This window comes from Erinaceus europaeus, chromosome 18 (genome assembly GCF_950295315.1).
Source record: "Erinaceus europaeus chromosome 18, mEriEur2.1, whole genome shotgun sequence".
Taxonomy (NCBI): domain Eukaryota; kingdom Metazoa; phylum Chordata; class Mammalia; order Eulipotyphla; family Erinaceidae; genus Erinaceus; species Erinaceus europaeus.
The window spans coordinates 3,439,396-3,465,805 of NC_080179.1; the positions used below are offsets into that span (position 1 = coordinate 3,439,396).

Here is a 26,410-nt window from a genome sequence, read left to right on the forward strand (position 1 = left end):
CTCTGGCCCAGCTTTCTGGTCCTGTTTTCTCAACTCTGACACCATCTTCCCAGACAAAACTTTCAGTCCGCCTGCATGTTAGCTCTCAGGCTCAGGCAAAAATTACTGAAGTCATATTGTCCTTCGGGACATACTAAAATAGACTTCCTAGCTTCCTCCTACGCAAAGACCCCTAATTTCTTCTGCTCTATTCCTACCTTTGGATTCTTGTTTATTAAACAATTTGACCTGCTTTATATCTTACTGCCTTTCACCCACCAAGTTGCAGATGCTACCATGACGCCATCCTGACTTCCTTGGCCAGATGCCCTCACCACTGTCTCTCAGAACCTCCCCTCCCCAGAGCCCTGCCCCACTAAGGGAAAGACAGAAACAGGCTGGGGGTGTGGATCCACCTGCCAACACCCAAGTCCAGCGGAGAAGCAATTACAGGAGCCAGAACTCTCACCTTCTGCTCCCCATAATGATCCTGGGTCCATGCTCCCAGAGGGATAAAGAATAGGAAAGCTATCAGGGGAGGGGATGGGAAATGGAACTCTGGTGGTGGGAATTGTGTGGAATTAAACCTGTTATCCTACAATCTTGTAAATCATTGTTAAATCACTAATAAAACAGTTTTTAAAAAGTCTAGTCAACACCTATGGTGCTATATCCCCAACATTACTGGATATTTTCTTTAAAGTGCCTACTGTCAGTCTCCCCCAGACATTCTGCTTCAATAGGTAAAAGGTCCCGGGACTCCATTTGTTTTTCACTTCTCTTTTCATATTTATTTATTCCTTTTTGTTGTACTTTTTTTTTTTTTTAGATTTTATTTATTGATTCATGAGAAATGATGGGAGTGAGAGAAAGAACCAGACATCACTCTGGTACATGTGCTGCTGGGGACTGAACTCAGGACCTTATGCTTGAGAGTCCAATGCCTTATCCACTGCAACATCTCCTGGACCACAGACCTTGTTGTATTATTGTTGTGGTTATTATTGTTGTTATTGATGTTGTCCTTGTTGGATAGGACAAAGAGAAAGGGAGAGAGGAGGGGAAGACACAGAGGAGGAGAGAAAGACAGACACCTGCAGACCTGCTTCACCGCCTGTGAAGTGACTCCCCGGCAGGTGGGGAGCCGGGGGCTCGAACCAGGATCCTTACGCTAGTCCTTGCGCTTTGCACCACCTGCGCTTAACCCTCTGTGCTACTGTCCGACTCCTTTGTCTTTCACTTTTAAAAACTAAGTTTTCCTTCAGTTTGTAACTCAGGTTGACTATACTTTTGCAAACCCTGGAACAGAGTGGCTCTTCCTTAGGTCTGGGATAGTCAGTCATGTTATTAGTGCTCCCCCCAAAGACAAAGGGTTTCCCGTAAGAAAATGATATAGGCTCTTCAGATAAGCAGAACTGGAACCAGAGTTTAAGAATTCTATTCAGGGAGTCGGGCAGTAGTGCAGTGGGTTAAGCGCACATGGTGCAAAGCACAAGGACCAGCATAAGGATCTCGGTTCGAGCCCCCGGCTCCCCACCTACAGGGGAGTCGCTTCACAGGCGGTGAAGCAGGTCTGCAGGTGTCTTTCTCTCCCCCTCTCTGTCTTCCCCTCCACTCTCATTTCTCTCTGTCCTAACCAACAATGATGACAACAATAATAATAACTACAACAATCAAACAACAAGGGCAACAAAAGGGAATAAATAAATATTTTTAAAAATGTAAAAAATTAAAGAAAAATTCTATTTATAGACCAGGAAGATAGCATCAACTTGCAGCAGAGCAACAGACTCTTGTATCCAAAGCTCCAGAGGTCCCAGGTTCAATCTCTGGTAAGAACAGTGCTTTGGTAGAAAAAAAAAAAGATTCTATTTATAAGGTGAAAATCTCTAAATAGTTGTCCTCAACAATTCCACTTTCATTGTTTTTAGGCATTCTATGGAAAGGTTAAGCTCCACTATAGACATAAAAAGCACCATGACTTCTCAGTCCCAACTATACAGCTCCAAAGCTATTTTTTCTTAAAGTTCAAAAACATTTTCCACTAAATAAAAGTCATACTCTACCTAGAATTGTAGCTTACATGCATATGCAAAGAAAAAAAAAAACCTCTCACTGAAAATTACCAGGTCAGACAGTGACACACCTGGTTCAGCACACACATTACAGTGAGCAAGAACCTGGGTTCAAGTCCCTGGTCCCCACCTGCAGGGGGAAGCTTCACAAGTGGTGAAGCAGGGCTGCAGGTGTCTCTTTGTCTCTCCCCCCCAATTCCTCTGTCTCTATCCAATAAATAAATAACAATATTTTGTAAAAAAAGAAAATTACCTTGCAGTTATTTAAAAATATTAAACACACACACACACACTATGAAGTCTGAGATTAAACTGTTTCTGTCTCTCCCCTTCCTCTCCCTCACCTCCTCCCCAGTCCCCGCCACATTGCTGGAGTGGTGCGGATTGAATCTAGGGCACTGGAAAGTCTTTTTGCATAATTGTTATTCTATCTCCAGTTCTAGATTAAAAGAGTTTTTGTACCGGAAGGGAACCTTGGGAAATACATTGTTGCTAATTGTTACCACTTGTCAAAATGGTATTTGTGAAACTTCAACAAAGCCATGGGCTACTGGTGTCTGCCTTCTTGAACAGGAACTCTCCTCCAGGAGACTGATACAAGCTGGCATTTTCCTACCCAGCCCCGGACAGTCCACTCTGATGGCAGAAAATAACATGACAACTGAAAGAAGCCTAAGACAGTGCCTGTAATATGTCAGAGCACCAAAGCAGGAGGAAGACCAGAACTCCTATTTTGAATGTTGAATTATGTGAACGTACTAGATGTTTTTTTTCTTCCCCTTGAATATTAAAATGACACCTTTTCAGGTCCCAGTTTTTACTCACCTATTTTGGGAGTTACCAATCACCACGTTAGAAATGTACTGGTCAAGTCTAAAAAAAGTAATCATTCTTCCATATGCAGTAATAAACACAGAGGCTTCTGAGAATTTCTTTACGGAAGCAACTTTCTTAAAGTACAAAAGTAAAAAAAAAAAAAATCACTCAAAAATACTTTCAATGAATGTTTCTGGTTTATAAAAGATAAGTGAAATTCCATTACACTGAAAACACATCATGTTTGGATCATAAAGCCTTTCTGTGTGAGCACACAACACAAGGAGATATCTTGAGTTACAAAAATACAGTTGTGATTCAGTGAATGGCACCAAACTGGAACAGTTTTATTATTTAACATGCCAATGTATACACAGCCACCTCCCAAATCACAATTTAATCCCCAAGTTTAAAATGTATGTTTCTAAAATTAATCCTTACTGTAAAGCTGAAAAAAAAAAATAGAGATCTTCAAATGAATACAGGCTTAATTTGGACTCTTGACTAAAATATGCACCCTGGACCAACCACCACTGCACACAAAATGTCTATTATAAATAAAACTCAAAGAAGGGTCTTGGATGTTTATTGCACATTGTACAGCATGCATGCCACTATCTGAAAAGCTTCCAGCCCCTGACTGCCTGAGCCACTTAAAATATTGACTTCAATGTGGCTGAAAACAATACTCAGCAGAATCAGCCTGTCAAGGATCATCTATGACGTTTGCCAAAAACAGGAAATCTTACCAGATTGATTCTCTCTCTCTCTCTTTTTTTTTCTAAGCTAAGAATGACTGATTTCTATAAGTAAAAGCAGTTAGAAGAGATCTGAGCAAATTAAAAGTCCTGTTCCAATGTCAGCTTTCTCCAGAGCCTTTATCTTGGGCTGTGTCCCCACTGTGGGACCAGCCCTTCCTGGACACCTGGGGGGCTTCTACAGGGCCCCTCACAGTGCTGCCCTGTATCAACAGGACTTGCTTTGGCCTCAACTTTTTCAAGCTTTTTTTTTAGTCCTATGAGAGCCAGAATGAACCAACCAGAATTCAATCACCTTAAAAAACACACAAATAAAACTTTCCTAACAAAATGTTTATGCCATCTAGCACAGTGCCTAGCACAGAATAGGCATTCAATAAATATTTGATGAGTGAATGCACTATCTTTGATGACTGTTCCTATACTTAGATGCATTAATGATTTATGAATTATATGTTGGTCGAGAGTACATGGATTGCTAAAAAGAAGACTAAACAACAACAAAAAAAACCAACCATATATGACATGGCAAAGGCAAAGTTAATTTCAACGCTCCCCCGCCCCCCTGGGCAGAATGTGTACTTTAAGGGTTAAAACTATACCAGTAGTAAAAATGGATTAGTCAAGTGTCTTTTATTTCACCAATGAACTCTAGCAGTATTAGTCTTTGGCAATTCCCCCCAAATGAATCCCACACAAACCCAACCAAATTGCACTATTCCTAAGAAGCAAGTCCGTGGAAGCCGAGCAGAGGGACTGACTGGTTAAGGAACAGCAACTTCAAGGAGACGATTGTTTTTTCGTTTGCACGTTGGGACACTCCCATTTTTCTGGTTCCCCTGAATGAATTTCACACATACTTTTTCTTGTCTGAACTGGACGAGAAACCTAGAGGAAGAGAACAGTACAAACTACAGCAACCATAAAACAAAGTGATGATCATTTCAGTGTGAGCTTTCAGTCGCTGAACGGCTATTTGATCTATTACCTCCCACCGGCATGTTTACACAGTCATGTCACCAGGATTACACTGCACTTCTCAGAGTGCTCATCTGCCCTGAAGTAAAGCGAGGTTTCCTAACTCCTCATATTCCAACAAGGTGAAAGGACTGAAACATTTCAAATGGGAAGGCCAAGAGGTTGTCTCTCCATTTTTACATAACACAGATGGGGACCATGAGGCTGCCGGTGGTAGCTCAGCCAGTGGAGAAGGACCTGCTTCAAGACCCCGCTCCCCAGCCGCAGCGGAGAGGCCTCACAAACTGCGGAGCTGCAGGGCTCTCTACTTCCCCCACCTCTATCTCTCTTACCCTTTATTAGAAATGGCTGCTGGGTGTGGGGGTAGATAGTGTAACAGTTATGAAAAAGAGACTGTCATGCCTGAGGCTCCAAAGTCCCAGGTTCAATCCCCCACACCACCATAAGCCAGACTTGAGTAGTGCTCTGGTAAAACAAAACAAAACAAAAACGGCTGCTGGGAATGGCGCAGCAGTGCCAGCAATAATGCTAGTGGCCAAGGAACAAACAAATGCCAACAAAAGCCCTTAAGAAAAAAAGATATAAACTGGAGGAGGTATTCTGTGAAATTTTCAACAAACTGAGAAAACAGAGAATTTCAGAAAAGGTAGGAGTATGAGGAACTTCCAGACTATAGCTTTCAAATGTTATTGAGAAACTTTTCACATAGTTTCTGTCACAGCCACTTATAATGCTAATAATCGTTTCTTTACGTTTTTTTATCTTTATTCTTTAAAACTTTTTTTTTTATTATCTTTATTGGCAAGTGACAGCCAGGAATCAAGAGGGAAGGGGGAGACAGAGAGAGAGAGACCTACAGCCTTGTTTCATCATCCGCAAAGCTTTATCCCTGTAGGTGGCGACCGGGGGCTCGAACCTGGGTCCTTGCGCATTGTAACATGTGCGCTCAACCAGGTGCGCCACCACCCTGCCGGCCCCCAACAATTGTTTCTAGCCTAAATAAATGTATTTCAAAATAGCTCGAGAATGATACCTACAAGGCCCACTTGCCCCATATAATTCAACATCCACTAAAACAAATATATATATATATATCTCACACACAACTATGAAAATTCCTTGACGTCAGTGTACCAACGCCAAGTGTGTATTTGGTACTGAACAGCTTGCGGTTATGTAAGTGAACGAGGTCAGAGTGCTCAGCTGTAAGAATAAAACTCAAAATTAAAAGGTTATCTTCACATGATTCAAGAACATACTCATCGGAAATTTCAATGTTGAGCTTCTGCTTCGTTTGGCTGAGAGTTGTCCGGTACAGCTTGGTGGCCATCTCAATCAGGTGGTCGCTGCTGAACAGAAAGTCTCCTTTGCCGGCTGCTTCAGAGCCCTGCAAGGACACACCGACAGCCACGTGAGTAACCACAGCATCACGACCAAGAGAGAAATACTTGCAGGTCTTGGGAAAACATACTAACAGTGTCCTGAAAGCATCACGTACTAGCGGGGCGGCCGGTGGCCCACCCAGTTAAGCACACATAATACTAAGCACGAATAGTATTAAACACACATAGTACTCATCAAAAGGACCCACACAAACCCCTGGCCCCCCACTTGTGGGGGGGGACGCTTTCCAAGCGGTGAAGCCGGCTTGCAGGTATCTATCTCTCTCCCTCTCTGTCTCCCCCTCCTGTCTCAATCTTTCTCTGTCCTATCCAATAAAATGGGGAAAAAATGGCCACCAGGAGCAGTGGATTCGTAGTCCTGGCACTGAGCCCCAGCGATAACTCTGGAGGCAAAAGAAAAAAAAAAAAAGAGAAAGGAAAATGACAAACTAGAATCCAGCCTCTCAAATGAGAGTCCCAATGAGAACAGACCTCTTCCAACTTGCTCAGAGCACGTTAACAATGTAACCTAACCCTCTGCCCCATAGCTGGTTGATGAAACAGAAACACATGGACTCCACCCTCACCTGGGAGCTCGTCAGAAAAGTGGAGGTCAGGCCCGACCGTGGACCTACGGAGTACGAACCCACAAGATCCCCAGGTGATCAATGTTCACACATTCAGGCTCACTAAGTACTGACCTGCCCTTTAACTCATTCTGACTGAGCTGTTTAAGAACTCCTTGGTCGTCTGGGGAATACACACACACACACACACACACACACACACACACACACACACACACACACACACACACACACCACCTCCAAGTAAGCAGCAGCTCTCAAACTCAGCTGTGTAAGGGACCCTCTGGGAGTATTCGACATTAAGACGCCTGTGCCCCATTCCAAGGGATTAGGACCAGACTGGATTGGAGGTGTGGCAGGGCAGCAAACTGTATGAGGGTGTCCTCTGAGACAGAATCACACTCATACGATCTGATATATTCCCTGGAAGTTAAGATCCACAAGTGGAGAACATGGGTTGACCTCATTCAGGATGCCTCAGACTAGGATTTCCCTGAACTTAGAACCTGGTAGTCAGTGTGGCCACTAGGTAGATGTCCCTAAATACGCTTAAGTTTCCATCACGTGTTTATTCAGCTATGCCACGGGCTCTGTGTTAAGCACTTGACAAAGCGCCTCATTCAAATCCTCCCAACAGTGCTACACGTTATTACTATTTACATTTTTTAACTTCAGAAATAGCTGTTATTTTATAATAATATGTAATGCACTTGTACTTGAATTTACATGTAACAACTAAAATATGGAATGTCCTTTTAAGGCCATCCTCTTGAAACTCTGAAAAGTTAAGAGAATAACCCTGTTTTATCTACTCTCAATTTCTTTTTTTTAGAAATAATTTCCTTTTTTATTATCTTTTTTTTCGTTTTGCCTCCAGGGTTATTGCTGGGGCTCAGTGCCTGCACCGTAAGTCCATTGGTGCTGGAGGCCATTTTCCCCCCTTTTGTTGCCCTTGTTGTTGTAGCTTTGTTGTGGATATTATTGTTATTGTTGATGTTGTTCGTTGTTGGATAGGACAGAAATGGAGAGAACTGGAAGACAGAGAGGGGGAGAGAAAGACAGACACCTGCAGACCTGCTTCACTGCCTGTGAAGCGACTCCCCTGCAGCTGGGGAGCCGGGGGCTTGGACCGGGATCCTTACGCCGGTCCTTGTGCTTTGCGCCACCTGCGCTTAACCTGTTGCACTACCACCCGACCCCCTATTATCTTTTTATTTTTTTTTTTTAAATTTACGGGATAGAGATAGCCAAGGGGAGGGGTTCACAGAGAAGGAGAGAGACAGAGAGACACCTGCAGCCCTGCTTCACCACTCCTGAAGCTTTCGCCCTGCAGGTGGGGACTGGGGGCTTGAACCTGGGCCGTTGTGCACGTAGAAATGAAGAAGGAACAGTAGAAAGACGATCAGAGGAAAAGAGAAGGGTGAAGCAAAAGAGTAAAACAGATCAGACCCCTGAGAGTATGGGCCTCCTCTCCTCTGATCTTTCTACTGTTGCTTCTTCATTTCTCATTAAGCAGCATTTTGATAAGACTCTGCAGCCCATAGCTGAGGAGGGTCTGAAAGGAGGGGAAATAGCCATATGATGTCCTTTTCTTGTTGTCATTTGTCCATGCTTTACAAAATTATGAAATTTTCCCCCTTCTTTTTAAAATGTTTTTCCCTTTACTGGGGGATTAATGTTTTGCATTTGACAGTGAATACAATAGTTTGTACATGCATCACATTTCTCAGTTTTCCACATAACAATGCACCCCCCACTAGGTCCTCTGTCATCGTTTTTGGATCTGTATTCTGCCCCCCTCCCACCCCAGAGTTTTTTACTTTGGTGCAATACACCAACAAAATCATGAAATTTTAAGGTGGAGGTTGGGCAGTGGTGCACACCCAGTTAAACACACAGATTTCCAAGTGGAAAGACCCAGGTTTGAGCCCCTGCTCCCCACCTGCAGGGGGGTCAGCTTCACAAGCAGTAAAGTAGAACTGCAGGTTCTCTATCTCCCTGTCCTCTCTCAATTTCTGTCTTATCTAATAAAAATAATAATAATAAAAGGAAAAAATGGCTACCAGGAGAGGTAGACTCGTAGTGTTGCACCAAGCCCCAGTGATAACCTCGGTGGCAATTAAAAAATAACAAAATGAAACACAATTTCAAGGTTATAGCTTCCAACCTAGACCGGGTGTGTATGGTACACAAAATCTTAAGTGACTTGGCCAGGACTACTATCAAGTTAGCGAGACCAATTCCTGAGCCTACATTCTTAACCATACAAGTCAAGAGTTCCAAGTACAGACCATTAATGACAGAGGTAAACAAAAGGCACTCACTGCAGTTACAACAAGCAAACTGAAAAACAGTGATGACGGGCCAGGCAGCGCGCACCTGGTTAAGTGCACATATTATTATACATTACAGTGTATAAAGACCCGGGTTCAAGCCCCTGGTCCCCACCTGCAGGGAGAAAGCTTCACGAGTGGTGAAGCAGGACTGCGGGTGTCTCTCTCTGTCTCTTTTGCTTTCTATCTCCTCCTCCTCCTCTCTCAATTTCTCTGCATCTATCCAATAATAAAAAAATAAATAATAAAAAAAGAGACGTGATTGCCCTGACTCAATAGCTGAAAACTCAACTTAGAGATTTTACACAGAAAACGCAGCCCCAATTTGCAAATTACGAAGGAGGATATTTGAACTCAAACAGTAAAAGGTTATTCAGATATGGAAAAGCCCATCGTCGGTGGCTGACACATCAGTCAAATGCTTCAACTCCGTCAGCCGGGGAGCCATTACCTCTTTGAGGTGGACAGCAAAGAAGCCGTCATTCTGCGAGCTCATGGACACTTTGGTCACATCCACCAAGGGAACCTCCGACTTGATCTGTCCAGACTTTTGGTCAGCGAGGAGGAGATTATTACTTGTTAAAAGGAAAATGCGGGATGTGCTCTAAAAGACAAGACGTAAAAATAAAAAAGAGGTGAAACCAGTGATCAGCAACGTGCCTTTACTCCGACATCCCCAGCACGTGCGCACACGTACACTGAAAGTGCACCAAAGACCGCGGGTGAGTATCCGGCAGCGACTTTACTGACTTTAAAGGGCGGCACTCTCACCTTGCCGTTAGCGCGGTTTATCTTGTTGACGACTTCAGCAACGATGATTTTTTCTTCAGTGGCATCTTTGAGTTTCTTATACTTGGGATTCTTGCTGATTTCCACATAAGCCCCTTGGAATGGCTGCCCGACACTATGAATAGAAAGGTTTTCCTCACGTTAGAAAGGGGATCAAGGGGTGGGGGGAGACAGCATCATGGTTCTGCAAAGAGACGCTCGTGCCTGAGCCTCCCGAGTCCCAGGTTGAATCTCCGCACACAACCATAAGCCAGAGCTGTGCAGTGCTCTGGTGTTTCTCTTTCTCTGCATCTCTCTCAAAAAATAAAATGCTTTTGAAAAAAAAAAAAAAGCAACCTGTTAATCTTAAAAAGAAAGGAAGGAAGGAGGGAGGGAGGGAGGGAAGGAGGGAAGGAAGGAAGGGAGGGAGGGAGGGGATCCAATGGAAAATACCCGAATGGAAGAGCTGATTCTGAATATCGAACCAGATCAAATTGATGGGGTTTATAGTTAACAATATGTACACACTTTCCCCATATTTGGGAGCTACTCTCTCCCCTGATCCAGCTTTCTAGTCCTTTAGCCAACTATGACACCACCTCTCCAGAAAATAACTTGGGTCCACCTGTATATTAGAGGCCAGGCTCAGGCAAAAACGAGTAAAGTCATGGGTCCCTCGGAACATGCCTAAAATAGACCTACTAGCTTTTTCCAAAACAGAGACCCCACATCTTCATCTGCGATATTCTTGCCTTTAGGTTCATGATTAGTCAACCATTTGTTCTGCTTTATATCTGAACTCTCCCACTACCCCAGAGCCCTGCCCCACTAGGGAAAGAGAGAGACAGGCTGGGAGTATGGATCCACCTGCCAACACCCATATTTGGCGGAGAGGCAATTACTTCTGCATCCCACAATGACCCTGGGTCCATACTCCCAGAGGGATAGAGAATAGGAAAGCTGTCAGGGGAGGGATGGGATACGGAGTTCTGGGGGTGGGAACTGTGTGGAGTTGTACCCCTCATATCCTATGGTCTTGTTAATATTTCCATTTTATAAATAAAAATTAAAAGAAAAAGAAGTGGTGAAGATAAACATATAGAATCAGGCATCTTCTTTCAAGCAAATGGTGTCTTAAGATGTAATCACACACTTTGCACTAGGACACAGACTTCTCTAAAGACTCCTGAGGGGGACCTACTTCAAAGACAGAAAGAAAAACTAAACAAAACTGCAGCTTCCTTTTGAGTCAAGAGGCTCTGGTAATTTGCAAATATGACTTTAAATGCTCGCACAGTGGGTGAGAATGACCAGGGAAGAAAACACATCCATGTAGGTCTGTCAGTGGAGCACAGCTCTCAGGACAAAAGAGGCCCGCCGCCTCCCACACTGCGGCTTCACAAGGCCATGGGAAGAAGGGTTCCAGCTCTCCCTGCTGGAGGGAGGCTGTGCCATCCTCTCCCCAAAAGCAAACGCAACAGCCTGAAGACTCCTGACTGGATGAGAATGTTCTTTCTGGCTCCTATGCACATGTAGCTTTACCAACAAAGCCATCTACAGAGAATACTCACCAATATTTAGCTACGATCAAACATACACATAAGGAAGCAGTGAGTAAAATCTCTGACAAACAAACACTTTTCCTGCTTAGATCTGCTCGATATATTGTAGCAGGCACTTTGGATTGAGACAGTGTCTGGGTTAGGAAGCGTAGGCCCACTCAGGCCGTCAAGGCAGCTGATCAAGGAGCTGGGACACGTAAATATTTAAACCAAGAGTCGGGAAAGGCATGTTCATTTCAGCCTGTTAAAAAGCGGTGCTTTCAAATGCAGGAAAGGACAGTACAGTATAAGTATACCACATAAATACCGTGCACAGATTTAGTACATGATACATTTTTTTTTTTTCCATTCTTTCTGGGCCTTTCTTTGGGAGAATGCAAAGAGACTCTCATGCCTGAGGCTTCAAAGGCCCAGGTTCCATCCCCTGCACCACCATAAGCCCGAGCTGAGCAGTGCTCTGGTGAAATAAATAAATAAATAACAATGCTCTGCACAACAATAATAGTGGTAATAATAGTAACAATACTCTATTTTGGGGCCAGGTGGTGACACACCTGGTTGAAGTACACATGTTACAATGTGTAAAGACCTGGTTTCAACCCCCAGTCCCCACCTGCAGGGGGAAAGCTTTGCAAGTGGTGAAGCAGGGCTGCAGGTGTCTCTCTGTCCCTCTCCCATTTCCCCCTTCCCTGTCTGTCTCCCCCTTCTTCCGGCTGTCTGTATCCAATAAATAAATAGACAGTAATTCAAATATGGCTTGAAATGGTACAGTCTGCTTCTAATAAACAACAGGTGAGCCCAGGATATGGATTCAAGGGGGGAAACGAGCAACATAGGAGACGACAGAATATTCAGATACGCAGCCTTGACGCTAACGATTTTGGCCAACTTGCCCTTGGTGTCTGTCCCTTCTGCTACTGAGGACTCAGTGACTGTATGAGGAACAGACTCACTGCATGGGCCTCTGATGCCATGTCCAATTAGTTCCCAGACCAAGGGCACTGCAGATGACTGCTTAAGGAGCACTCCAAACGTGCTACCATTCCCTTTGAATTTCCTCACATTCGAGGCTCCTGTTGAAGTACAGAGCTCCGAGTGACAATGACAGTATACTACCAGTAAAAACCAGGTGAGTCTCTGACAGCCTGCAGGGATCTCAGTGTCTGTGCATCTGAATAGTCCACGTGGCTTTTATTTGAAAGAGTAAAATAATAAGTTCTAATTGTCAAGTGCTATGAGAATAATGAACAAAGATAAGTCTTATTTCCTTAAAGTGTGCTAGGAAGCCGTTGCTGTAATGGGTTTGTATGTATTCATAAAGTTAATAATCTTTATTTTATTACTAGAACCAAACACCACTAGAAAGACCTACAAATGCATTTGAGAAACTACCGAAATATTTTGAAGAGCAAAACAAAGCCATGCTACCTCGATGGGTACAATGCCTTCTTGTCTTTGAAGAGTTCACTTGCTTCCAGTTTCTCTTCATAAATAAGTTTCTGCTGGTCTGTAAACTGGTCTCTGTATTTTTTACACTGTGAGCCAAGAACAGAAGACATCATATAAGTAAGACATCATTCTTAAATACGCTAAGACCACTTAACAGCAGGGAGAATAACAGTCGATGCTATATGAAATATTCATTTGAAAAGTCAAAAAGCATTGTACGTTTAAAAGGCTTGAAAAATGTCACAAAAACTATGACTTTGCTGCTTTGAGGAGGCTTATGCTTCTTCAAAACATACAAGGGCTTTGCTGGATTGGTGGCGCTGGGATCACTGTTCACCTGCACTATGATGCCAGTCCCCGGACAGCTTCCAAGGAGCCCGCCACACTCATTTACAGACCAACACCGACAGAACCCAGCGCACACGACCCAGTGGAGGCACCTACACGAGCCCGGGAGGTCAGCTGACTTGCAGGCTTCAGTCTTTAGCCTTTATTCAGGTCATGTCCATTATTTTCTATTCTGTTGTTTGGTTCGTTGTTTTTTTATTGTCACCAGGGTTATTGCTGGGGCTCAGTGCCTGCACTACAAATCCACTGCTCATGGTGGCCACTTTCCCTCCCTTCCCTTCTTTTTCATTAAGTAGGACAGCTAGAAATGGAGAGGGGAAAGGGAAGTCGAGTGGGGGAGAAAAAGAGAGACACCTGCAGCCCTGCTTCACCACTGCAGCTGAGATCTAAAAATAAAATCATTAATCAAAATATGGACAACAGAAGTTGGGCAATAAAAGAAAAAAAAATAGACCAAAGCCCACAAGTGACTGTCCTGGAGACTAGTGTGAAAATGTGGTAGAGACTGTTTTTGTTTTTTTTTTCCTCCAGGGTTATTGCTGGGCTCGGTGCCTGCACCATGAATCCACCACTCCCGGAGGCCATTTTTCCCCCTTTCGTTGCCCTTGTTGTTGTAGCCTCGTTGTGGTTATTATTATTACCATTGTTGATGTTGTTCATTATTGGATAGGACAGAGAGAAATGGAGAGAGGAGGGGAAGACAGAGAGGGGGAGAGAAAGATAGACACCTGCAGACCTGCTTCACCGCCTGGGAAGCGACTCCCCTGCAGGTGGGGAGCCGGGGGCTCGAACCCGGATCCTTACGCCGGTCCTTGCGCTTTGCGCCACCTGCGCTTAACCCACTGCGCCACCGCCCGACCCCCAGTAGAGACTGTTTTTTAGGTAATGCTTGTCAAACATTAAAAGAGATAGGATAAGAAATCTCTGGGGGGTAAATGTACTATGACGTTTTACCCTCCACAAGTGGAAAATTCTTTTCAGCTCTTTGTGAGTAGAATCCAAGAACAGGTAAGGTCTTGGTGGCCAGTTCTTGTCTATTGGTGATAAGGAAGGCATCTTATTTTTCATTTCCAAGAAGTACTTTTGCACCTGTGTTGGGTTGGAGAGAAAATACCAAGTGAGTGAAATACAGCACCAAAGATAAGCGAAGCAGCCAGATTTTAGCCCATGAAACTTTGAACTCCTCTCAAGTGGTTTTGCTCTTAAGAGTTGGGTTGGGAGCATCTGAGTTTCAACAAACCGTTAAGAGAAGAAAACTAACATCAATACCAACACTTAGAGGACTACATTTTATTAGGCAGGAGACTAGTCACATTGCCTGTCTGTTTTTTGTTTTTAAAATATTTTGATTTATTGATTATTGAGTAGAGAAAGAAATTGAGTGGAGGTAGAGATAGACAGGGAGAGAGACAGACAGACACCTGCAACGCTGCTTCACCACTTGTGAGGCCTTTCCCCTGCAGGTGGGGACCAGGGGCTCAAACTTGGGTCCTTGCTCACTGGAATGTGTGTGCTTAACCAGGTGCGCCACTGCCTGGCCCCTGTACAATGCCTGTTTATATTCAGTGAATTAATTTAGCCTCTAGGGTTACTACACAAGGCACTGTAAATTGTAAAGGCACAGCTTCCAGTGGCCTCTTTCCTCTCTTTCTTTCTTTCTTTCTTTCTTTCTTTCTTTCTTTCTTTCCTTTCTTTCTTCCTTCCTCTCTTCTCTCTCTCTTTCTCTTATACTTGATAGGACAGAGAGATATTGAGAGGGATGGGAAGATAGAGAGGCAGAGAGAAAGACCAACACTTGCAGACCTACTTGGCCACTTGTGAAGTGGCCTCCTGCAAGTGGGGAGCAGGGGCTCAAACCCAGATCCTTGAACTTGATAGTACGTGTGCTTAACCACGTGCACCACCACCGGGCCCCCATAGTAATTTTTTCCTTCCTTCCTTTTTATATACAGAGAAAAGCAGCAGCAGAGACAGGCCCCGCAGCCCTGTTGCACCATCCCCTACAGGAGCGGCAGGGGTGGTCCCTGCTTGTGGTGAAATGCACACATCCCTGGGTCTCCCACTACTTGCTCCAGCCGGATACTCCATGACAGAGACAGAAGGGATAGAGTGGGAGGAGAGAGAGAGGGAGAGGGACAGAGGAGACCTGTAGCCCTCCCTGCTTCACAGTTTGAGAAGCTTCCCCCTTGCGGGTGTGAAATGGGTGCTTGAACCCAGGTCCTTGTATGTGGTGAGTTGTGTGTTCAATTAGGCGTGCCGTCACCTAACAGCTATATTTAAATTTTACGTAATAAAAAAAAAACCACTTATAAATCCAGCTTGTCACGCCTATCACACGTATTCCAAGCGTCGATGGCTTCCAGTGGTCTGTGGCTGCTCTCTTGAATGGCCAAGCGGCAGGTCACGCGCAGAGAACGTCCTACTGGCTAGCACCGCCCGAGCCGACAGAACAGTGGCTCCAATCTGTACTGAGCACGGACCAGGCATCAAAGGGCTTCACATTAGCACGCTAACCGAATCCTCACAGCTTCGCAAGGTGAGTGCTATTATTCCCAGTTTGCAGAGGACAAGATGAGGCCGACAGAAGCGCCTTGATGAACTCACAACCTGCCTCTGTCACTACAGAGGAAGCAGGTCCCTGTGTCTGCACTCATCACCCAACACACAAGCTTCTCAGAGGGCCAGTGTCGGCGGACTCCCTCTCCTCCAACCCTACTCCTACTCCTACGACCTCGCTCGTTGACTCTGCAGCAGGCAGCATAGATACTGCCCATAGATACGCCTATGCTGAAACTATTACCTACCCCCCCCCCCCCACCGTGGTCTTAGGAGACGGATCTGTGGGAGGAAGTGAGGTTTAACTGAAATCCTGAAGGCAGAGTGCCCACGGGGGGATCAGGAGTCTGCTAAGAAGAGGCAGACAAGGTCTTTCTCTTTCACTCCACCTTGTGAGTGGAACCAGGAAGAGGTCCTACCAGAAACGAGAAGGACAAGCACTCACTGTCTAAATGGCACCGAAACATTCCTCTTTCCCTCACTTCCTTTTCTTTCTCTGCCCTCCAGGGTTATTGCCGGGGCTTGGTGCTGGCACCATGAACCCACTGCTCCTGGCGACCACTGCCCCCCCTTTTTAATTGGATAGAACAGAGAGAAATCGAAAGAGATGCGGGGAGGTAGAGAGACAGAGGGACACCTGCAGACCTGCTTCACCACTTGTGAAGCTTCCTCACTGCAGGTGGGGACCAGGGGCTTGAACTTGATTCTTGTGTGGGTCCTTGCGCTCCACACTGTGTGTGTTTCACCAGGTGCGCCTCCACCTGGCCCCCGGCGTTCATGGTATTTGGGCTTCTTATGGTTTGTAATTAACAGCAGGTTACAGGGTCAGAGGGCTACAGGGCACGGTTCCCACCACGCCCTCTTCCTGTGGTAATCACCACAAAGGCGTCAAGACCGTTCCTGTTTGACTTATTTTCTCCAGGGGCATGTATTCCAGTTCCCTAGGCTCCAGGTAGGAGCAAACACACCGGTGCTTGTCTTCCCTCACTTCGCTAAGCATCATCACCTCAAATTCATCCACTGGCTTCTGACAGTAGCTTGAGTAAGAGTGTTTGTGTTCTAGTAACCTGAACTGAGATACCTGGATTTCTTGAGTCCGACTTTCCCCAAAGTGCGTTGCTTCTGCCAGTAAGAATATATTAATCGTATACGTAATGTTGATGTAATGAACACACTTGGACTGAATTTGAGGAGAGATAATAAAAGGTCACAATCTCTCAGTCTCCTAGTTCTGACTGGAGTCTTAACAGTCAAGTCAGATATTGATTTGATACTTTAGTTAATCTAATAATGCTAATTAATCATACCTAAAAGGCAAACTTACAATTCTCTGCAGTGTAAATTCATAAATTTTCTTCCCAGCATTGGCTCTGAAGAATTTCCTGTACTCTCTTCGCACCTTTAAAAAGAAATTGCAGGATACAATGGTTAATGTGTGGACAGAGATGCCCAGGAAAAAATCATACACACACACATCTGTTACTAGTGAAGAAAGGCGGTCTAAGCACAATTGTAAGTCTTTGTATAGGCAGTAAAACGGCGGAAACATACTCATACAGAGATGAAAACTGATCATGCTACAACGTCCTGATGCTTTAGGTCCTTAGTCCTAAGAAGTCTTGAGAGAAACCTGAATGACTTGTCAAGAAACATTTTATGGGCATAGCTCAAAACTCATCACATACCAAAATACACTTCAGTTAAAAAAAAAAGCGAACCATTTTCCCTTTAAATTGCTCTTAAGAAGGCAAAAACATACAATGAATTCTGTCGTGGTTCTCAAAACATTTTGCATGTGAAGATAAGACGTCAGTACCTGCACAGGAAAACTCACTGTGACTAACAACAACAGAACATTTAAAAAGTTTTAAAAATCACTATATCTGCCATTTTATGCATTCATTTATATTCACCCCAAGCATTCCTCCAAACACAATCACAGCCCTTAAACCACCCTTTGATTTCAGTGTTTGACACTTCTTTGATGTGGCTGTACTTCCTCTGAACAGCTCTGGCAAAGGAGCTAACTCAGAGACCAGGGCAGTCTATTTTATCATAAAAAAAAAATCTAGAAAAATGAGTGAGGTGTTTGCCGAATGAATAAAAAAACCCAAGGGGAGAATATTTAAAATAGTGACTAGGCTCTAGCTACACATGGGAGAGTTGGAATTTTGCAAACAAGCCAATCTCCAGGAAGTAGGCACACACCTTTCTCTTGCTCCGAGTCCCTCGTTTTAACTGTATAAAATATTTCCACGTTAGAGGATGGGAGGCAGCAGCTGGCCCATCAAATCCAGTTTGGAGAAGAGTGTTTCCCACACATATTTAAAGGTTAACAACTGGGAGTCGGGCGGTAGCGCAGCGGGTTAAGCGCAGGTGGCGCAAAGCACAAGGACCGGCATAAGGATCCCGGTTCGAACCCCGGCTCCCCACCTGCAGGGGAGTCGCTTCACAGGCGGTGAAGCAGGTCTGCAGGTGTCTGTCTTTCTCTCCCCCTCTCTGTCTTCCCCTCCTCTCTCCATTTCTCTCTGTCCTATCCAACAACAAGGATATCAATAACAACAACAATAATAACTACAACAATAAAACAACAAGGGCAACAAAAGGGAATAAATATTTAAAAAAATAAATAAAAAGCTTTAAAAAAAAGTTAACAACTTCAGCAAAAATGCAAATGTAGTTCGTTTTACAACTGTCTAGGGTCCACTGGTAGAGACAGCAGGATGGTTATATAAAAACATTTTCATGACTGAGGTAGTGGGGCCCCATATTCAATGCCCCAGTCAGCATCAATCAGAGCTGACTAGTGCTCTGGTCAATAATCATAGCACACAAGCCAGGGTCTAGCAGGAGTGAGCCTCGTCCCCAGCAGACAATCTCTGACAGTGACGACTGCAGCCTTTCCGAGAAGCACTCAGGGTCCCAACTGCAGGAAGCCCCATGCTTCCCAGTCCCCCTCCTACTTGGCTCTCTTGATTATCCACATGACTAGCCTGGTCCCTCTAGACATCTGAGCTCAGTTTTTAGAAGGAGGAGCTGTGTGGACACATATTTTGGGGAGATGTGAAATTGTACCCCTGTGACAACCACACACTCATAAGAAACATTTCCTTAATCAATGCAAATTAATTCTAAAATAAGTTAAGAACTAACTCTCTTCAAACATCACATATACACTTTTTTTCAGTTGTATTTGTTTTCCGTGTTGTTGATTTAAATTTTTCGTCCACTTCGGGAATTATAAGATTCATAATCTTTGTGGATCTCAAATACAGGTGGTTTGAAGAAACAAGAAGAAAAAAAAAAAACCCAAAAACGTGTGCTTATTAATTGAAATCACAGTGGTGTAGGAAAGAAAGTATGTTAAACCAGTGAAAGTATTCTCAGAAATATTCTAGGTGGCCTGCTGTGTTGAGTTAGAACTCACTGTAATCGAGCTCACCGCACCGCACCTGTCTGTACTGAGGACAGACCGTTGCTGTACAGTTAAAGCCTGCGCGGAAGCCCGACAGTGGTTTGGAGAACTTTGCGACCACTTACATAGGAAGAATCGAGTCTCTGCAAAGGAAAAGATGACTGCTCATACTGATACAGCTCTCCTTAAAAGGACAAAATTCTTTTTTTTAAATTTTTACCAGAACACTGCTCAGTTCTGGCTTATGGTGGTGCTGGGGATTGAACCTGGCACCTCAGAGCCTCAGACTTGGAAGGCTTTTTGCATAACCATTATGCTACCTCCCCAGTGCCAAAAGGACAAAATTCTAACCTTGGACTCCTGAGAGTCGTTTTCCTATTTCATAGCAACAGTGATAGTAACATATCGAAGTATCTGTCTTGTTGGAAACAGTGAAACAACAGGCATATCTAGAGTAGAGCCCAATTTTCAGCTAAAACAAAATTCACCTACAGATTTTTAATTGAAATTGTACTGATTTACCACCAGCTTATAATACGAGCTGGATTTTGCTTATAGGATGCCAGCACACCGCACTAACGTGAGAGTGTTTTCATATTCCATTCAGATAGGCTCAGAAGACTAAGGATTAATACGTTACAGCTGGAAGAAATCGTTACAGAATATAAAGTCCCGATTCAGTGTTGCTTGTTCTGTCCTTTTATGAAAATCGAAAATCAGATTAGAATGTGAAAATCGGGCAAATACGATCATTAACCTTGACTTAAAAATGTGATCATTAAATTTGTTGAGGAATTCTTGAAATAGAAATATTAAACTCCTATTTGCTACCTGTTAATTACTTGAGAATTACTTAAAGACTATTCAGGATACCCTAAGATGCTAACTTACTAAAAAGTTGATAGGGTAGATTTTCAAGAAAAGAGTACAGATGGTTTAAAAATAGAACTTACTACCAATGCTGTCCAAATTCAGTCAACAGTTTCCTAGATAATAGTTAAGTCTTTAGGAAAATAAAAACGCTGCGAACTAAAGCAGAAATACTGTCTAGAAATAGTGCCAAGGGGGTCTACTTCTGCTCCCAGATGGCAGTATGGGGTGGTTCTCCACGGCAAGAGTACCAGGAAGGTCTTTTCTAAATAGTGCTCTGGGGCTCAGAATCACATTTCCCTAAGTGCATCTTTATCTAAAGTAAGTACCACTTGGAAATAAGCCCTACCCTAAATTATAATGTATTTGAGTTTCCAGTTACTTTCATTAAATGACCGACAGATGGTCCTTGCCAAAATAAATCTATTTGTTGATGTAAAATCATCTGGTTTTCTATGCTGAAAAATTAGCATGGTGATTACTTTGAAGAAGACTCTGGTCCAGGGGGCTGGCTGGGTGGTAGCACACCTGGTTGAGCGCACATGTTACAATGAGCAAGGATTCAGGTTCGAGCCTCCAGCTCCCACCTGTAGGGGGAAAGCTTTACAAGTGGTGGGGCAGTGCTACAGGAGTCTCTGTCTCTCTCCCTTCCGATTCCCTCCTACCCTCTCGGTCTCTGGCTGTCTCTATACAATAAAGAAAACTAATATAAAAAAATTAAAGCAAGCTCTGCCCAGGTGCCATCACTGGAGCAGAAGAGGGTGTGAGAGGGAGGCAAAGGTTTGACCCCCTCACTCCTGCCCCACTGCAGGTGGCAGGTCGGCTCTCAGCTCAGTGAACAGAACTCTGTCTCATAAATGAAAACAAAACAAACAAAACCTTTCGGTCTCATAAAGACACACAGCATGGAAAGAATAACGTGTCTTGGATAAGACAGGTTGCTTAGTTATTACTTGAAACTTAATGAAATGGTCTGGGAGGTGGCATAGTGGATAAGGCATTGGACTCTCCAGCATGAGGTTCTGAGTTCAATCCCCGGCAGCACATGTACCAGAGCGATGCCTGGTTTTTCCTCTCTCCCATCATTTCTCGTGAATAAGTACATAATTTTTAAAAAGGAAACTTAATTAAATGAACACAGCACAAAAACAAAACAATCAGGGAATGTTAGCGTACAGGTTTGTTTTCCGAAAAGAAACACAATTAGGCAAGATGACATTGTAGAAGACTGTGCAGACCATGAGCAAGCAAACCCCAGAGTTTTCTGAGGGTTAGTGGGTGTTAAGCTTCGTTGAGTTCACCCTGGACAGAGAGAAGAGGTTGAAGAAGTAAGTACCTTCAGTCCAAGCCAGTAAGCCCAAATGACAGCGACAGCATGCTTACGTCTAGCCTCTTCCTTCAAGCGTCTCAACTCCCTCCGAGCCTAGAACGTTTTAGATAGTAAATGACAGAGACGGCCCAATGCAGACAGCACAGACGACCGGGAAAGACACCCCCACCAAACAGATAGCTGGTTTACGAGCAGGCTGTCCGAGTGACAGAGGAACAGTGCATGTTCACCGAAATCCAAAGCGCCAGTGCCAGGCCGGCCCAGTTCTCTGCACTGCAGTGTGCTGAGCCTCTGTCCCGGAACAGGGACTGACATTCTTATCTTTTCTTTTTGATTGTCTTTTTTTTGTATATTTCTTTATTGGAAGATTGATGTTTTGTTTTACAGTCGACAGTAAATACAATAGTTTATACATGCATAACGTTTCTCAGTTTGGGGCCAACATTATTATTATTTTAATATTTATTTATTTATTTATTCCCTGTTGTTGTCCTTGTTGTTTTATTGGTATAGTTATTATTGATGTCATCGTTGTTGGATAGGACAGAGAGAAATGGAGAGAGGAGGGGAAGACAGAGAGGGGGAGAGAAAGACAGACACCTGCAGACCTGCTTCACCGCCTGTGAAGCGACTCCCCTGCAGGTGGGGAGCCGGGGGCTCGAACCCGGATCCTTACTCTGGTCCTTGCGCTTTGCGCCATGTGCGCTTAACCCGCTGCGTTACCGCCTAACTCCAACTCCCGGGGCCAACATTTTTGAGGAGGGCCATCTGTGTGAAGTCTGAAGTTATCCAGGGCCTGGCGGTAACGCACCCAGGTCAAAACACACAGTACTCTAGTACTGAGCGTAAGGATCCAGGTTTGAGTCCCCGCTCCCCACCTGCAGCAGGGGCGCTTCACAAGTAGTGAAGCAGGTCTGCGGGTGTCTACTTTCTCTCTCCCTGTCTCCAACCCGTTCAATTTCTTTCTGTTCCACTGAATAAAAATGGGAGGGGACGACTCTGAAGTAATTCTTCCCCCATTCCTTTTTACCTCCCAAGTCCTCCATTCTCTCTCCTTCTCAGATTCCTTTTCCACGTTCCTCACTGAGAACGGCCAGCCCAGCGGCACGTAGTGGTCACAGTAAGGTCCCCTATCTCCACAGTAGGAGACGAAGGAGGCTGTGACTTCCCGGGCTCCTTCATAAAGGACACATTCAAGACCAGCTAGAGCGCAGTCCTTTAGAGAACCGGAAGGAAGGGCCCAGGCAAACCAGGCCCGGCACACACAGTACAGTGCAGTGGGGCCTCTGCAGGGGGAAGCTTTGCGAGCAGTGCCACTGTGCTGCAGGTGTCTCTCTCTCTCTCTCCCTTTCTATCTTCCCATACCCTCAATCTCTGTCTCATTCCAAAATTAAATAAATAAATAGATAAATAAAATAATGAAGCCTCTTCCAAAAGAAAAAAAAAAAAACTGGAAGGGAATAGGGTGGCTTGTCTGAAATCCAGACAAGCACATAAAAAAGCCTCCAAAATTTAACATTCTTTCCAGCTAGACAAAGAGAACACATGGCACGTGTAAAAATTCACTATTTATCAAGATCCCAAACAACGGAATCTACCAAAGCAAAACAAAAAAGGGAACATCTTAACATCTTACATAGGGTTTTGTTTTTTTTTTTTAAAGGAATCTTTGGGAAAAATTAATCTGACGTGGGTTATTCTAAAAGACAGGAAAGATAGAGCATCGCTTGTGCACTACAGTACTGGGTACTGTGAGTGGGGAGCGAGCTGATCCAGTGAGCGGTCCGGGAACAGTTGGCTGAGAACACTGTCCCAGCTAGAACAGGCCACTCAGTGGCCACTTGGCTCAACTAGTCTGTCGCTCACAGAATTTCAAGGGAGACCACAAATGAACAACTCTGGTTGGCTTTTGTCACATGAAGGTCTTTGTAGACAAATGTTAGCCTTCCTTGTTGTTCTCACGAGATGTTGACAAGGTAGACTTGAAAAACATAGGCCGCCACTGATAGCCCCATTTCTAATGGGAACACACATTTTTAGAGATGACCTTTGATTCTCTAAGTAACAAAAACATCAAAAACCTTGTCCCTCGGGGAATGTGAAATGTTCATAGAGCCCACGACTCTGCCTGGGGATTAGAGGGAGTACTCAGGAGGCCTTTGTTCCTGAAAACAAACAGCTGATGCTGAAATTCCAGAGATTCCTGGGTGGCAGCTCTAGCTAGCTTTGCATGAATGCTGCTTTCAGTCACATCACAGTGGACTCCTTTCACATGTGATATTCTGCTTATAATTATCAATATTTTGTTGTGATGAGTCTAAAAAAAAAACCAATTCATTTGTGGATTAATATCTTTGTAAGGCATGCACCCAGAGTGTCACTATGGCCGACACATTGCAAATGACCAAATACTCAAGCTCTCCAGCATGCTCCCGGCCCCCAACACTTGTACAAAATCCTCAGGGAGGAGGAAAAAGAGAAACTAAATGTGCATGCTAGATATGGGTTTCCTTCCTTCCTTCCTTCCTTCCTTCCTTCCTTCCTTCCTTCCTTCCTTCCTTCCTCCCTAAGAGCATTTATACAAGCATGCTATTAGCAGGCACTCCGTCTTCTCCTGCTTACACATGCTACGCTTCCTTCATGCAGCGGTGGCACTAATATCTCCAGCCGTATTCAGTCCGGCTCCTAGCACATGCACCCGTGTGAGCGGCTGTTAAGTGTAGTCATCCTTCTACTCCTATGCTAGAGACAGACCGGTTACTGCGGGAGCCAGGGCGGATGGAGGACGGGAGGTGCACATCGAGTACCTTAGATCCAAGCCAGTAAGCCCAAATAACCGCAATAGCATGTTTATTCCTAGCCGCCTCCTTCAGCCGGCTCAGTTCCCTTCGCGCCTGTGATGCATTTGAAAAGGAGTTACAGAAAAGTGTAAGGCAGGAAAGGTGACTGCTGCTTCCCAGTGGAGAAAGAAGACAAGCCAGACACCGGTCACCACTACGCAGTGACCAACGCTAAAGCGTGTGCCACCACCCCACACCACCCCGCCAGAGAGAGCGAGAGGCCAAGGCGTGCTCAGGAGCTTAAGCGAGGGGAGTCTTTCTGTCCCAGAGTGAGCGTCACGACTCTGCAATGCCCTCAAACCCGAACCCAGCTGCCTTCCTTGGGGAGGGGTGGAGGGGGCATCACTGTCCTACCTGGGCACCGTGCCAGTAGGCCGCAATGGTGGTGGCTGCTTCCTCACAACGTTTCTGATGCTTCAATTCCCGCAGGATTTTTCGAGCCTAAGGGACAGATGTGCCAAGAGAAAGTTAACCCCTCCGATGCGACCTGAACAATGTAATAGTAATGCCCATGGGCAGGTGAGAAAGAGGAAGCGGCCCGCCTGGATCTACTCTGAGGCAGAAAGAAACGTGATGACAGGGGAGTCGGGCGGTAGCGCAGCGGGTTAAGCGCACGTGGCGCAAAGCGCAAGGACCAGAGTAAGGATCCCGGTTCAAGCCCCTGGCTCCCCACCTGCAGGGAAGTCGCTTCACAGGCGGTGAAGCAGGTCTGCAGGTGTCTGTCTTTCCCCCTCTCTGTCTTCCCCTCCTCTCTCCATTTCTCTCTGTCCTATCCCACAACAACGACATTAATAACAACAACAATAATTAAACAAGGGCAACAAAAGGGAAAATAAATATTTTAAAAAAAGAGAAAGAAACGTGATAACAGCAGTAGAAGCTACAGCACACTAGACAAACGCAATCCTTGGCAGCATACGGTCAGAGACTCCACAGTGATCCAGCAGTGCCCATTTCTCACACTTCTCACACTTACTCTTAGTGTCTGAATTCTATCGATAACTATACGTTAATTCGAAAGTCACGTTTCCATTGTGCTGAACTAAAACAGTTTCACTGGTGCAGAACTAGCAGCTTCTTCCTAGTAGATGCTGGAAAGCGTGAGGCAGTGGGGATCAGGGGACATGGAGTTTAGAGACAGCCTCGGAGCCATGCTCCTCCCGGCCCCAGGCTGGAGACTGGAAGCCAAGGCTGAGCACTCCAGCCCGAGAAGGCCGGACAGCTAGCTGTGGGAGTCTGCATTTTCTGGGGTGTCCCTCACAGCTCTTTAGCTTGTTCACTGGACTAGACAAAGCGTGACTGATGCCACGGGGCTCCCTGACCCAGGGCTCTAGTTTTTTTTGAAAAAAATTTTTATTATCTTTATTGATTGATTGGATAGAGACAGTCAGAAATCGAGAGGGAAGGGAGGGACAGAGAGGGAGAGAGACAGACAGACACCTGCAGCCCTGCTTCACCACTTGTGAAGCTTTCCCCCTGCAGGTGGGGACTGGGGGCTCGAACCCTGGTCCTTGCGCATTGTAAAACATGTGCACTCAACCAGGTGCGCCACCACCCTGCCCCCCAGGGCTCTAGTTTGAGGAGGCTCCGGACCACTGCACGGAATCCCCTATCTCGAAACTGGTCAGGACGGGCCTGGAGCATGTTTGACCTGGAGTAGGAGACAGTAAACTCGCTCTGCAGATGACCAGGAGCAAATATTTTGGGGTTTCGAAGGTCACAGACTCAGAATTACAGCTCAGTCGCTGTCACAAAAAGACCACAGGTGCCATGTAAAATAGACAGCCAGCCTGGCTCTACGGCAATGACACGGCCTTTCAGGGACTCGGCCCTGCAGGCCTTTATATGCTATGCAGGAGACTTCTTTGTCTTGTTCGCAAAAGAATCCTAAAAAACGCAAAAACCATCACCGTTCTTAGCTCCCTGGCTCCACAATGACAGTCAGCAGACTCGAGCTCACTCACAGCCTGTACCATGATGAATGTCCCCTAACCAAGGCCTGACACAGCGACTGCCAAGCGGGCCGCCTGCAGTGACGCCCCCCAGCCCGGCTGGAGCTTTAACAAGCGCGCAGGGCAGCCTGAGACGAGCAGCAGGACATTCTGGAAGGGCTGCTGATTCTTTTTCTTCAAAATTTTTTCCCCCTTTCGTTGCCCTTGTTATCTTCATTGTTGTTGTTATTATTGTTGTAGTTATTGTTGTCGTTGTTGTTAGATAAGACAGAGAGAAATGGAGAGAGGAGGGGATGACAGAGAGGGGGAGAGAAAGACAGACACCTGCAGACCTGCTTCACCGCCTGGGAAGCGACTCCCCTGCAGGTGGGGCGCCGGGGGCTCGAACCGGGATCCTCCTGCTGATCCTTGC

At 45.1% G+C, this 26,410-nt stretch overlaps 1 protein-coding gene across 5 annotated transcripts in view; it reads right to left on the reverse strand.

Moving 5' to 3' along the window:
- Positions 1-3,045: 3,045 nt before the first annotated feature.
- Positions 3,046-26,410, reverse strand: part of MYO1B (myosin IB) — a 178,784-nt gene continuing 155,419 nt past the window's right edge. For 2 of the 5 annotated variants that reach the window (XM_060177564.1, XM_060177565.1), the window contains exons 22-31: positions 24,401-24,487; positions 24,014-24,100; positions 21,213-21,299; positions 16,916-16,990; positions 13,990-14,124; positions 12,667-12,773; positions 9,680-9,812; positions 9,360-9,512; positions 5,866-5,993; positions 3,046-4,516 (exon numbers count right to left, since the gene is read on the reverse strand). In XM_060177564.1, coding sequence (XP_060033547.1) covers positions 4,393-4,516; positions 5,866-5,993; positions 9,360-9,512; positions 9,680-9,812; positions 12,667-12,773; positions 13,990-14,124; positions 16,916-16,990; positions 21,213-21,299; positions 24,014-24,100; positions 24,401-24,487 — 1,116 coding nt within the window. In that variant the 3' untranslated portion in view covers positions 3,046-4,392. The remainder of the gene's footprint in view (positions 4,517-5,865; positions 5,994-9,359; positions 9,513-9,679; positions 9,813-12,666; positions 12,774-13,989; positions 14,125-16,915; positions 16,991-21,212; positions 21,300-24,013; positions 24,101-24,400; positions 24,488-26,410) is intronic. The other 3 variants (XM_060177566.1, XM_060177567.1, XM_060177568.1) reach the window with 3 other exon arrangements.